The 15349-nt window shown below is 39.6% G+C and overlaps 1 protein-coding gene across 1 annotated transcript in view; it reads left to right on the plus strand.

Annotated features, from left to right (window-relative positions):
- Positions 1-11000: 11000 nt before the first annotated feature.
- The window catches only part of ADAMTS19 (ADAM metallopeptidase with thrombospondin type 1 motif 19), a 278728-nt gene continuing 274379 nt past the window's right edge, over positions 11001-15349 (plus strand). The window contains exons 1-2 of the mRNA XM_073344873.1: positions 11001-11719; positions 13863-14476. Coding sequence (XP_073200974.1) covers positions 11635-11719; positions 13863-14476 — 699 coding nt within the window. The 5' untranslated portion in view covers positions 11001-11634. The remainder of the gene's footprint in view (positions 11720-13862; positions 14477-15349) is intronic.

Here is a 15349-nt window from a genome sequence, read left to right on the forward strand (position 1 = left end):
GCCTCAGTTTCCCATTGTAAAATGAAGATAAAAGTGCTTTCCTATCTTTCAGGTGTGTTGTGAGGATAAATGCACTGAAAATTGTGAGGTACTACAGTAATTGGACCCATATAAGTATCTTAGGGTTGGTCTACACTACCGTAGTAAATCAATTTAACTTATGCAACTTCAGTTACGTGAATAACGCACCTGAAGTTGATGTAGTTAGATCCACTTACCACGGTGACTACTCTGTGCTGTGTCGATGGGAGAGCATCTCCCGTTGACTTCTCTTACACTTCTCAAGGAGGTGGAGTACATAAATCAATGGGAGAGAGCTTTCCCATCAATTTAGCATGTCTTTGAAACACCTACTAAATCAATACCCTCTGCCAGCAAGGGTAGGCATTCCCCTAGCTGCCATAGTGTTCCATTAAGACTAAAATACATAAAGGGCGAATCCAAGAATATAATAGGTTCTTGGGACTACTTATGTAAAAATAACCATGGGTGTAAATGTTTGTAGCAGCAAAGCTTAAACAAAGACACTTTCACAAGGAAGTTATAAAAGAACTGTTTAAAAATGTAACCAATGGTGTACTTTTGGCAAAATTGGCAATAATGATCTCCCTATAAACTTAAGAAATCTAAATTTCAAAGAACAATTACTAAACTCCAAACCCACTTTCAGTCCATCACAACATAAAACATTTTTTACTGGGCCTGAAATTTTTCATCCATAATGGAGATTTTTGTTAAGTTTAATCAAAACTGGTTAAGCCATTTTTTTGAGTGATGAGAATGTAGGGGAAAATTTAGCCTTTTTTTTTGTAATTAATAACTAACTAACTAAATAATAAAAAATATGGGATTTTCAAAAACGTCTGAGGGATTTAGTAGCAAGCCCATTTATATTTGAGGGGAATTGTGCTCTTTCTCCTCAGGTGCTTTTGAAAATCCCATCCAAAAATATTTTTGTTTTGCACTCAGATAATCCAACAGTGGGTTCGTTTTAATATGTCACACTTGCTGTGGACTTTGGCCCCAGTGAAATCAACTATCTTTGATATGTGGGAATTAATTTGTTTTTCAGATTTTTAAAAGAAGTTTACATAATTGATGATGATTTTCTGGCTATATGCAGTACTTCATACAGTTTATGGGCTAAGGCTTTATCTCAGTGTAGCCAGCAGGATTAATTCTGCTGGCTCTAAAACATTTTTGGATTGTTCATTTAATGGATATTTAGATATTTCTACATGTCTTATCAAAACTGAAACTTTACTTATATGTATTAGAGTTTTATAAAGTACGTGTGTGTGTGTGTGTGTGTGTGTGTGTGTGTGTGTGTCTGACTATGAAGGCATTTAAAACATCACCACTGACCGTTTCCTAGTAGTGGAATTTGAGTTTCCAAATCAACCTGAATCCTGAATCAAACCTGAATCAAGCTGTTTCTGGTGGAGATACAGAGCCTGATCCTGTAGCCCATGGGGATTTTTGTCTAAGGACTCCAAATCTACCTGTCTCTGATAACCCTTTGTTTTGGATAGTTTCTTGTCAAGCTGGGGTAGATCTTTTGTGATGCTAATTATGAAAACAGAGAACTTAATTTAATTTGGGATAGTGCTAAAGATTTCCTCAGAGGAGTTATTTCCTTTTCTACAAATTGTTTTTAAAATGATTATGCTGGACATATGGTCTCTCTCTCTTTCTCATCTCCGCCCCCCCCTCAAAATTCACAGTTTGATTGAGATGTCTCAATCAGGTCCTAACATTTTCTTATGTAGAGTAAATAGAAATATCTCAGTTCCCTGAACATATAGTGGTACTCTTCCATCTTCTTTTTGATGGAGTATCAGTGATTTCTCCATACCCGTATGGACTTTCAGTTTCCTCCATATATTTCTTACATTAGGTAAATAAATGAGTTAATAGCTGTCAGGATTTTCCTGTTTCACATGTATAATTTTGTGGCAAGGCCTATCTCCCTTCAACTTTGTAGTACCTGGTGACCTTGTGCACCAGACATTCAGTTTGGAATAACCAGATTTATTTTCCTAATTTTGGTCATATAGTAGCCTTTCTTTTACCTTATAGTTCCCTCCTCCTGTATGTTTGGTGGAGATAAAACCAGCTAGTCCAACAACTCTCACTGTAGCAGAAGAAGAAGCAAAAACAGACACCAGTTTACATCAATTGTTTTGGAAATGAAGTCTGACAAAATTCTTCTGTAGTAGAAAAACATCTGGAGAAAGTCTTCCTTGTGGTTATAGGGTGTGTGGGGGGTTGTATGAGTGTATAATGAGTCTCACCTCTGATTCCTATATGTCTATAAAAGATTGGAAAAGGTAACAAAATATACTAGATTACTAGAGTCCTAAGCAAGTGTGAAGGTACAGCAAAGAAATCACACATGTTGATTCTTCTCAGCAGTTGACTGAAAACACTTTTGCGGTTTATTTTCCTTTAAGGGAAACACATAGATTTTAGGTGATGATGAGTATATTTAGTCATTATATAACACCTTTCATCTTTAAAGTGCTTTGCAAATATTAATGTATTAATCCAGTAAAATGAATGCCTATCAGCACTGTGATAACTGACACTTCCTGGCTTTGGATCACGATTGTAGCACAACCTGTCAATCTGCTTCTTTCCTTTGTCTGACTACAATTAAATGCAAGATAAGCTGCCTTCTGTGCTTTTATTCTTTTTATTCTTATGTATTCCCACATAACCTGGGGCCAGATATTCAGAAGTATAACTAAGAACATCTCATAGAAAGCCAACATATATAGAGGGGTTGGGGTTTTTTTGGGCGGGGGGAGGGGAGGAAGGGTTCGTTGTTGGTTTTTTTTTTGCTTTGCCTCAAGTGAAAAGGGCACTAGAGAGTATCTTAGAAACCACTTAGTTATGTGCCCTTGGCTGTTTGCCTGTTATTGCACAACCTGTGTTTTATGTTCTGTCACCCTGATTCCTCTATATTATAGTTGGTCTCCTGGTGCCACTGTTTGCCCTTGGCTTTCCTTCAAAGCAAGTGACTGTGGACAGTATTCATACAGTATATTATATACTGTATGCTTTGACAACTCATGTGGTCTTGATGGGTTTCGCAGTTACAGAGGCTGAAAGAGTAAGGCAGCCTGTTCTGCATGTTTCCATACAACATTTCTTATGAATAAATCCCTTAGATAGAAAAATATAAATCATGTCTATAATGTTTGTTTTTTTTTAATCTGGTAAGTATAAAGAAATCTTTCTCTGTCATGGCAGGGGGAAAGCACAAATAGGATATCCACAATATAATTTAAATGAAAAATCACGTGTAGATTAATTAATATTATTTCATTACGCGTTGTGGGTTCTCAAATGTTTTTGAGCTAATGCCACGTGGTAGAGGGATGGCTCACAAATCATTATCTTCATTCAGATATTGAATTCATATTTGTTCCAAGACTACAAAGAAATAAAACTGATTTTTTTAAAACTGATCAAGATCAGTCTCCTCCTCACTTTCTCTCATCTAATTTCCTGAACTCTCCTAAAGCATCTTCTTTAAAGGCTCCTTCCTTCTTCTCCATGAGTTAGGTGTCCCTTACGGTTCTGTTTTCTGTCTTCTTCTCTTTATGTATGTGTAAATTGACAGTATTAGATAGTTAAGTAATAATAGTAATGCTGATTGTGAAATACTGAAGGTTATATCCAAATAAATTATCTACCAAAATACCTACAAAAGAATAGAAGTTACTCGCTGTTTAATAAAACAATTCTTTTTGTTTAAGATTCAGCTATGTTCCCTTTCAGACTTCTTTACTTTGTGCAACTTTCCTGTGCCCACACTTTTAATTTTTAGTTATCTCTTTACAACTCTCTAACTGTAGTGATTTTCCTGATAAAGCACCATATTTACAGTTGTTGCACAGTGTAATGGGTATGTCCATGGGATTAACCATGAAAACCGTATCTTCCTCCTCTAAATCAGTGGTTTAAATACAGCACAAGTCTACCTAGTGTCCAGTGTTAATCTAACCTATTTGTCAACTGTTTCATTTTCGCTAGGAATGTCATGGATATTTTAACTCAGTCCCATGTGTTTTGCAGTCCTGGCCAAAATCCTCTTCTGTTTTGTGCCCTGTACCTCTGTCTCCTTACCCATCTTCCTCTCCTCACATCTGAGATGGAGACCTGAGGGTGTGGGGATATCAGGCAGCAGGTTAAACTGCTCTGTCCCTGTTGTAATTAGAGCAGTAAAAAGCTGCTTTATTAGACAATGCCTGCCAATGGTCCCTAAAGGATCATATGCCATTTGATTTACAGATGGGGAACAGTGTTCTCCTCTGCTCTCTTCTCATCCTTCCTGATCATGCTAACAGTCCTCCTGCTTAAGTAAAGTTAAGCCTGTGTATAGTCTTGCAGGATCAGGACCCTAATCAGACCTACATCAGAATGCTAATCTCCAGAGTGCCCAAAAATTCTCACCTACTTCTACTTTGAAATAGATTTGAAATTATGCTGGATAAGAGAATAGGGCTAATAATGGTTATAGTTTCCCAGATTACTATTACTATTATATATGCATGCTTTAATTTTACTCTGCCTAATTCAATAAAAGTGAGTACTTTGCTTTGAGACAAAGCAGCTATATTTTTACTATCAATAAATATAATCTGTTATAATAAGAAATTCTATCTGGTAAAAGTTTCCTGAGTTTGTAGAAGGTTCTTAATTACCATTGTGTTTTCTTTTCTTTCTTTTCCCTGCTCACCAATAATAAAGGTAGAGCTTTGGTGGGTTTTGTTTGCTTTTAAATGTTCTCAAATATTAATTCAAGGTCACATTTAAGAAGTCCTTTCTCTTCTTACTGTTCAAGAAAAGTAATCCACCAAGGTATTCTTTTTTTATATTGTTAATGTCGTAAACAGAAAAAAAAATTAAAAAATTACTTTTTGTCTTAAACTTAAATGATCTGAACTTGAAAGGAAGTTCAGACTCTTGATAGAGGGAAAAGGGACCATTATACAGTGGAGGAACCCAAGGTGAATGTCACACTGTCTGAGAGGTTTCAGAGTAACAGCCGTGTTAGTCTGTATTCGCAAAAAGAAAAGGAGTACTTGTGGCACCTTAGAGACTAACCAATTTATTTGAGCATGAGCTTTGAGTGTCAACCTCAGGGCAGACTGTCAAAAAGCAGAGCAGACACCCCAAAGTAGAGGTAGGTTCTATAATTACATTTCATCAATCCAGTAACAAATGTGAACTCCTGAAGCACTATAACAGTCTTGCCATGGAGTCACAGACAGTCCATTTGGGCACTCCAGTCTATCTTGCTACACAGGCAAGCTGGACTTAATGATTACTTACACCAGTGGTTTTCAACCTTTTTTTTCATTTGCGGATCCCTAAAAAATTTCAAATGGATGTGCGGAAATCTTAGACAGAGTTTGCAGACCCCCTGAGGTGTGCAGATCACAGGTTGAAAAACTAATTTGCACCAATGATCACAAAACATTCAGTCCCATGCTCCCAGTCCCAAGAGACAAGTCACTTACTCCAGGTCCATTTGTACCCTAGATATCACAGCAAAGACAACACTTGTAGCCAATCCTATAGTAAACTAACTAAGGGTTTATTAACTAGAAAAAAGAAATGGGAATTATTTACAGGCAAAAGCAGGCAACATAGATACACAAATGACAATCTATAGTTTTAAAAGGAGATCTCTGCTTTTGTTTCCTAGCTCCAGTGCTTTGAGAGTCCAAACAGCAAAGAGATGTTGGCTATCTTTATTTCCTTCTTCCAGAATTCAAGCTGATGGGATGAGTTTCCTTGCATGTAGTATTTTTATGGGCATGAAAGGGCCATTAGCCCAGTCTTTGTATTGTGATGTTTCACAATAGCCCACTTAGTTTTGATCATGCACTGTGATGGGCAGGGGAACTACTCCTTCTGCCTGGGTTCATAAGTTCAGAGCAGGTATTTTTACAGTTATAAAGCGAAACTTACATATCCTCTTACAGTATAGGATATATTACAAATAAGATTAATACAATTTACAAGCATTTGATAGAATCTAAACACTTACATATCTTTACAAGTCTAACACTTATCTTGAACAATAGTAACAAACAGGTGAGCTGGTCTGGTTTCCAGTTATGAATTGTCAGTGCTTAGCTGATAGCTAGAGCCTTGGCAAGCGCTGGCACCTGGCCTTCCAGCATCACAGTGATCCCTAGGTTCTTTACCAGATGAATATGGGAGCATGCCAATAGAGGGAATAGAAATCTTAGAGGATGCTGAACTTTTGGGGGGAACCTTGGTGTCTCATAAATGGGATACAGTGTTTGGTTTTTTTTAAGATGCAAGCCTTTATTTCAAATTGAGAAGCTTCTTCTCAAAATAGTGGACTCTTTTGTCCATGTGGAGACCTGAGGTATCTCAAATTTGAACAGGTTTCAGAGTAGCAGCCATGTTAGTCTGTATTCACAAAAAGAAAAGGAGTAATTGTGGCACCTTAGAGACTAACCAATTTATTTGAGCATAAGCTTTCGTGAGCTCTTAACTTAGTAGTACACCATGAGAATCTGTGGAGTAACATATAAACAGCAAACTACTGTGAGCTTAACTTTACATATTTAGAGTGTTGGCACTTTAAATCAGAAGTGCCAACTCTGTAAATATGCAGTATTAAGTTCACAGTAGTTTGACACTTATATCCTACTCCACAGGTTATCATAATTGTACTACTGAGTTTAGATATAACTGTGAGATTTTCTCTAAAGCAAGTTTCACTAAAAAGTCTTTTGAAAGTGATCTTAAATAAACCATTCATTTTGACCATGTATGTATTTAAGATGTAAATAATGGTATAGAATTACAGATTAAAGATTCAGACTCGGTGAGTTAACTGGCAATAAGCACAGCGTTCTCTAAAATGGGGACACTGACTTTCTTCATGCTTTAAAAAAAATCAACACATTTTATTTCCATTCACATTTACCTAAAAAAAAAAAGTATAATTCAACCTGCATTTTGGACAAAAGTTTATTTATATTGAGATAACGTTTGCAAGGCTCTTCAGAAACAGGAAGACATGTGCTTCTGTTTCTAATCTGAATAGTCATAAGATATATGGTGTTAATGTAGTAAGCACCATTCAAACCAGCATAGATTCTCCTATTTATCTAGTATATTTCATTAAATTGTAAAAATTTGAAACAAATGTATCCAAAACCTCAGTAATCCTCAAGAGTTTCATCAGTCAGAGACTTATAAAGCATATACTCAAATCATTAACAACTCAACCACTGCAGAAAGGCTTAAAGATTTATTATAACAACTTAAAGCATTGTTTAAGGCAATCTTGTAGAAACAGATTGTACTTGTGAAAATCAAATTCCTTGTTATGAACATAAGTTTGATATGACCTTTACAGTCATAATTATAGAAACAAAATAAGCCAAGAAAAAAGTCAGTGGTTGTGGATAGAAATCTATATTAAATTAGAGGGGAACTTATTAAAAATCGGCTGCATGTTTCACACCATGTTAAATTTAACTCTTTTTATTAAATGACTAGATTGCATGTACCTATTATTCTTGGATATAGGGAAGAAGATGTTCCACCTAGTAACAGGTAACTGAGATAGAAGTAGAAAGTCATTCACAGCATGGATTTAGATGAGGCCATGCTTCTTTCTTAGGGGCATGGAAGGCCAAGACAGACGCATGCTTCAGTTGTCTGGGGGTGCTTTGAGATCCATGGGATGTCCCAAGATTGATTTTGGGAGAACCATGAGATTAAAAATTCTCAATCTCTACTCAGACCATGGGGAGCAACACCTTGCCCTTTAACCCCAACAGATAACACCTCAGAAATTGGGTGAATATAAACACCTGAAGCCAGATCCTCAGCTGGAGTTGGTTGCTAATTGAAATCAATGAAGCTACACTGATTTACACCAGCTAAGGAGCTGGCCTATGCAGTTTTTGATATATCTTTAGGGCCTCCCTTCCTCCCCTGCACCTTCCTTGCAAAGTTTGTCTATGGAAGGGTATGATTTGGCCCACTGTTTTTATTTAATTAGTCTCTGTAAAATCAGTGCAATTCTGTGAAATTATATGCCAGACTGCTGATTCCACTAGTGGGAATTAGAAAACTACAGCTTTAAACTGTTCTCAAAGATGAAGAGTAATCTCAAGACTCAAGGGAGCAAAACTGAGTATCTTCAATAATTTTCATTTTACTCTTTATAACAAGATTATAACAATGTTAATGTTTCACTCCTGTTTAGTGTAATTTTCATGCAGGGATTAAATAGACAATGAAAAATTGGTTTATTAATTTTTTTAAACGAATAGAAACTAACTATAGGAATAGTATTTCATTTAACAAATTTCTCAGTTATTTATTTAAATAAATGTAGTATTTCTTCTTAGTTTACAGCTAAATTACATCCAGCAATATGAAGAAAGGGTTTTTAAGGTAATCATACTATGCTGTGATATGTAAAACAGGTACTGTGTTGCAGACAGAGTTTTGGTGGACTTGTGAATTGTTAAACTCTTTTGTTCAGTATATATGTGGATACAAACTCATTCTCTCTACAAAAAAATCAGAGGAGGAAACCATTGTTTTGTTCTTTCAGTTCTTATTCTACGTATAGACTTTCCTCTACTAGTTTTACAGTGACAACAGCTAACATGTGGTGGACTACAACAATGTCTACCAGTATTAACCTATGACCAGACTCTTTGTTAAAACTAATGAACACCAGTAGGAGTTCTGTTTTATAGTGAACTTTCTCCAAAGTTAAACATAGAGAACTTCCCCTACATTTTTATTTTAACTATTAAAACAACAAAACACAAAATGAGCCATGGAAATGTATTGCAGCTTTGTTTTCCTATTTGTAGAATATTCCTTTGAATCTTTGAATGTTTGAAATACTCCTTATTGTTGGTTTCTGATAAAGTCAAATATATTAAATCCTCTCACAGTTGCTCTCTCACAATCCCTCTACCTCCTGCAGCTTGTGCTCAAGGGGTCAAATTCTGCTTATGTTACTCACAGAAGTAGTCCTGCTGGCTTCATGGAGTGTTACACACATGAGTAAGGCAAAAAGGATTTGGTCCAAAAGGACTAACTTAAATTGGGGAAATCCAAAAAATTGTTATGCCAACCTGATTCCCACTTTAATAAAAACAAAGTACTACACTGTGTCTTGAGTTCTGGTTACTGTTGATTGGACATTAATTTTAAACCTCCACTTTGTGTACTAAATTGTATATGCAACATCCCTATTTCTGATACACTTTAGTACCCTTTCTATATGCTTTTGTTCATTCATACTTCGAATTGTAATTAGTGGTAGAACTTAGGCCACATTCTACAGTACACACTCAGACAAAACTCCCCTGTAATGAGGGTGTTGCCTGTGAAAAGTCTGCAGCATTGGGCCTATTAACTAACTAATTGTATTGCAAAATAAAATGTGAAGTAATATTTACTCAGGTATCAACAGGTTTTACTATAAAAATGCATTTTAAATGTCACATGAATACTAATTTTCCCTGACTGAAAAACTCTTTTTTTTAAAGCTGTTAAATATAAATCTGTCTAGTTTTTAAAACCCTCCCTGATTTTTGCTTAGTTTTGAAAGTTGGCTCAATTAATTTCCAGCAAAAGATCACTCTCAAGTAATTTTTTCCATAAAACCAAATAACTAATCAAGAATATTGTTTGGAGGTAGTTAAGAATACACACCCTTGTTGTGCAACATTTCTTCAGCTATTGAACACTCAGAACAGATATCAGACCCCAAGGTACATTTGGCTTCTGTGAAGTCCGAACATGTTTTTTTTATTTGGAGCCTAATGATATGGTGGTGTTTCTTTTTTTTTAACATCTCTATAGCTTTCAGGATAAATTCTTGCATCTCTGTAGTTTTCTCTTATAGAAAAGATGTCTTTCCTCACAAAACTAGATTACTCTGTTTTCCCTTAAGGCATAATAGTCACCTTTGACATCAGAAACAGTAGGTAAAACAACAAAGGTTATGATGAGAAATCAGTCTCAGATATGGAGGTGTTTATCTGTTGATTTTGCAGCTTACCCTGATTTTAGATATTTGTTTTACTATATTACTTGGCTCCTCATTTAATCATTCCTCAGCTGACAGGGATTGGGGTGGGAAGTATTGGGTTTCCATGGAGAGCTGTGTAGTGGGGGGCAAAAAGGGAGTTTGGAATCAAGTTACACAAAACAGACAGACAGAAATGGTAAATCTTTAGAGTGCCCTGAATTTGAAGCAAAGGCCTTTTAGGTGTTTGTCAGGGCAGGGGGAGAGAAGGGATCCCTTTTAAAAAGGTGTTTAGTGTATGTGTAGTGTAATCGAGTGTGTTTGTGCATGTTACTTTGTAAGTATAGGATGTGGTGTGAGTTTTTCTGTGTGTGTGTGTGTTCACATAGGGGTTGTGTGTATAGGACATGATGTGTATTACTCTGTGTGTATAGTGTGCTTGTGTTGTCCTAGACAGGGTATAATTTGTGTTTGTTTACAATGTGGGGTGTGTGTTTGTGTGTGTATAAAATGTATAGTGAGGGTGTTCTGGGGTGTGTCGATATATAGACTACGTGTGTCTTGTGTTAGAAGGTTGTGTGACTAGACTAGGATGTGTGGGTATAGGAGGAGTATGCACGGTCCTGTGTGGGTGTGTGACGGGCAGCAGGGAGAAGGGGGGCTGGGCTGAGGCACAGGCTGTGTGTGGAAGCCCTGGAGAATCCCGTGACTAATTGCATTATCTTCCCGCTCCTTGCCTTAACACTGAAACGCAACTCAAAGGCGTTTGGAAAATCGCTTGGATTGCAGCATTGTGCCCAGGCTCAGCAGCAGCTCCCCCCCCCGGAGCAGCAGCGGGAGGCCGGGGTTATACCTGCCTGCTGTACCTCTGGCTTGGGGGCATGCAAATAGCGCTGGCCGGAGCAACCAATCGGGAGCAAGCTGCAGGAGTTTGGGGGATCCCCCCCTTCCACTTAATCCGCCGCCCCCCCACCAGGGAGAGCTCGCAGCCGCCTGGTCGCAGAGCGCGGTGACCAGAGCCGGGGCACACGCTGCCTCCTCTTCTCCGGGTGCTGCCTTTACGGCTCTCGCCTTCTCGCCGCTTGTCCACCGCTATCCCCCCTTACAGCTGTGCAGGGTGACACGCTCTGCGCACGGATAACTCTCTTCCTCCTTCTCTGCTTCTGCGTGTGCTGCTGCCTCTCCTTTCTAGGGCACACTCGCGACTCTCCAACTGGCCTCTGCTTCTCTGCGGGCTTTGAGGTGGTTTCACTCTGCCGGACTCCGGCTCTCCCTTCTCCTCCGGCTGCCTCCTGTAAATCAGACAATAGACTCATCAGATAATCCACCAGGGAGCTGCTGCAAATTTTAATACCGCTCCACTTCTCCCCCCTCCCTTCTTCCCTGCCTCCCACAAAGTCGGACATAAACCCTGTGAAGAGGCAGCAACTTGCAACCCACAACCATACAAAGAACTGGGGCAGTTCAGGGCACAACCCATTCAGGACAGGCAGCAGCAACAGAAGCTAATAAACAGGAATAAATAAAGAGGGTGAATAGGCTGCTCCCTCGGTGTGTTTGGGACAGTGAAGTGGATGGAGAAGAAAACGGGGATGCGACTGAGCCACATTTGCTGCGTTTTTTATCAGCTGTGTTTCCTATCAAATGGGATCATTTCAGGTAAAATTATCCCTTTCTTTGGCGCTCATTTCTGTACTTTCCATAGCATGGGATTAATAGAAGGGGAAAATCAGTGGTCCAGCATGTTACTGTTGCTTTCTTTTCTTATTTGTAGCCAACCTGTACATGTTACTTTGCAACTAATCAGTATTGTATGCAGGATCTGGTAACATATATATCAATAACATATGTATAGATGATCATATGGCACAGAGTGATTTCCCACGTATACAATGGTTATAGTATTTGTGTGTGTATTACATAGTATTCATAATATTTATCTGTGTGTATACTCGTATTCATAATATGTGTATATACCCATTATGAGTAGAACATTATTCATAGTGTATCTATCTACAATTTATGAATAATTATATATAAATATGTAATATAAAATATCCACACATAGAGAGATTCATAGAATCATAGACATGTAGGGCTGGAAGGGACCTCAAGAAGTTATCTAGTCCATCCCCCTGCGGTGAGGCAAGGTTAAGTATATCTTAAGAAATCTTAAGCATTTCTCAGATGTGGCCACTGTGGCCGCATGCGGCCACCAGTGGCTTTTTCTTGCAGCTACATCCCCCTGAAGAGTGATGGAGAGGGGGTGAGGGAGGGGCAAAGCAGTGGTCAGTCCCTGAGGGCCACCAGTAGGGATTGGACCCTGACCCCCTCTGGAGCCACACATGCTGGAAGAGGAGGAGCTAGTGAGTTCCCCACCTTCCTGGGGATGTAGGGTTGGGGCTCCAGCCCTGGGGTGGCAGGCAGCAGGCTCTGGTCACAGGGCTCCAATGCCTGTCTGCAGAGCTCAGCCCCCATTGCCCCTGGTCCCCCGCTGCCTCCGCTGGCCCATCATGCATTCCCCCCACCCCGTTCCCTACTTCCCCCCTACCGATCTCCCCATCCAAGTCTTAATTTGTCCCCTGGCTTGCCAGGACTGAGTAAGTCTGCTGCTGCTGTGAAAAGTGATATTTGTATGTTTGTTAATATCACTTTTCACGGCAGCAGACTTACTAGCTTGCAAGTCTTTTTAAAAAAGCAACCAAAAAAAGGAAAAGAAGCAACAGCAAAAAAGACAAGAACCTGCAGCGTACGTTATTTGTGTTTCTATTCTGTTTAGGTCCTATAAAAAAGAGAGACAACTGTACATTATTTTTATTATTGAGTCTGCAAAAAGAGTCAATAAATTATAATGATTTGGATATGTGCATATATATTTGTTTTTCATAAAGTTAATTAAGTATTTCAAGAAATACTGTCAGTGCAGCCACCAGCAAGAGGTGGTGGTTGCATGTCGAGGCCAACAAAAAATTTGTTGTGAGAACCCCTGACTAGAATGTATATGTGTACACACATAACATACCCACAGATTCAGCTGAATATGTTGTTGTGTTGAGTATTTCATGCATTGTGATAATTTATATATCATATACACATATCACTAATAATAAAATCATTAATCATAAAATAATAAATCATTAATATTCTTTGATAATGATGGAGGTTTTATTGTTGCATGGATGTGTGCATGCACATGTGTGGTAAGCATATGCATTTGGCTGTGGTGTGTTGTAATGATATATAGAATCACAGTCAGTCTTAAACAGAGCTCATCAAATACATGTCAAAATGTTCATGACATTTTTCTCCCATTTGTTTCATTGAAATAGCAAATTTGTTGACCAGTTCTATGTTGGCTGAAAAACAGGATAAAATTTTCATGGAACTTTTGACACTTATTTCTAAATGCCATTTTTTTTGTGTCCAGCTCTAGTTTTATATAGGAGGTGTTTATTAAAGAGAGCAACTACAGACACAAACAATAGTTTCCACACAGTTCGGGTTCCAGCTTATCTCCAGTGTTTACCAGGGACCACAGTTCCTGTCTAGAACTCGTAAACAGCACAGAGACATCTAGTGGCTGACTAATATACTGCAAGTAAACATATTGTGGGGGAGGTACATTGGGGTGAGGGGGAATGGGACAAGGGAGTGCTTTGTGTGATGCATTTGTTGGTTAGGAGCACTGGGTGTAGTCAGGGGATATTGGCATATATGTGTGTTCACTGGCATGAGTGGTATGCTGTGGCATGTGCAGCACTGTTTTGTGGCATATGCTGTTATTTGTCTGGCTTTCCTGCAGGTCTGCATGCATCAGGAGACTCTGAGGAGTGGGAGATCATCTTCCCAGCACTGTGGAGCAGAGGCCAGCAGGAGCCTGCTGGAGGCAGTGGTGGTGGAGGCAGCTGCAGTACTGATCCCAGCTGTGGAAACAGCAGCAGTAGCAGCACCAGTGCTCCTGCTACACCTAGCCAGGTGGCAGGCAGCTCCCGCGAGGTCCGCTCGGTCTCCTCCCCAGTAGACAGACAACCACAGCCAGCTGGGGAGGTAGCAGAGGAGGAGGATGCGGAGGATGAATATGAGTCTCAGGAATTCTATCATTGGTCTCCCCATCCTCAGGGATCTGGCGCTGCTTCTCAGTTACCGCCGCCACCTTCCCCACCACCGCCACCACCGTCAGAGGATGGGGATGAGGTGTTGCTGAGGATCCCGGCCTTTGCCCGGGAGCTCTACCTGTTGCTCAAGAGGGACAGCCGCTTCTTGGCACCTGGCTTTGCAGTGGAGGAGCGGCTCAGGGGTGAGGGGAAAAGCCCCGCAGGTGCTGTCCATTCTCAGCCTGAGAGAGCCTGTTACTACAGTGGCACTGTGCTTCGTTACCCAGGCTCCTTCGCTTCTTTCAGTACCTGCGTTGGATTGGTAAGGCAGGCCCTGCATGCAGGCAGTAACAGCCACATTCCCATTCCAGTCCCATCACTGTCTCATCCTCCTTCCTATTCCCATCCTGCTCCTACAGCCTTCTCTCACATTCCATCCCTAACCTGCTGAATTCCACTCTATTCGTCACCTCATCCCTAATCCCAGTCCCCTCCACACATTCCATCCAGTCCTATCCATATCTTTGTCCTGATCATCCCATCTCTGTGTCTGTTCTACTTCCCAATCCCATTCCCCCTGTTTCCTAATCTTATTCATCTCCTTATACTCTTCTTTCTCCATCTCCTGCTCATCCCTCTCCTTAATCCTAGCCTGTTCCTTAATCTATTTCCAAACTTATCCCCATCCTCCATGCTCGCCCATCCTCCTTCCTCCAGTGGCATCCATAAACCTACTTTTCAACCTTATCTCATCCCTGGCCTCCTCTTCCCTATCTTGTTCTTCCCCATCTCTAATCCCATCCTCTTCTACATCCTTATATTTATACTGATACTCCATATCTTGTATCCTCATTCCTCTTTGTCTTTTCCTTGTCCCATTCGCCTTCTTATGCCCCTCTGTCCTCATCCCCATACCTGGCATTACTAGGAATGCACCCTCTTCTTTCCTTATTTCTGTCCATAAAAATACATAATGAATATGTGTGCAGTAGAAATGTTAACACAATCAAACCATTGTGGTGAGTTTCATTTTAGAGACATTGGACCTGATTCTCCTCTCAGTGACATTGTTTTTATATGATGTGAATTTAGTGACCTCCTAATTTACACCAATGTGAGATCAGAACCAGGCCCATTGACAACAGCAGTGGTGCTTCCGATGAACTGGAATCCCAGGATACCTAAGGGAGGGTGG

Source organism: Lepidochelys kempii, chromosome 5 (assembly GCF_965140285.1).
Source record: "Lepidochelys kempii isolate rLepKem1 chromosome 5, rLepKem1.hap1, whole genome shotgun sequence".
Classification (NCBI taxonomy): Eukaryota; Metazoa; Chordata; order Testudines; family Cheloniidae; genus Lepidochelys; species Lepidochelys kempii.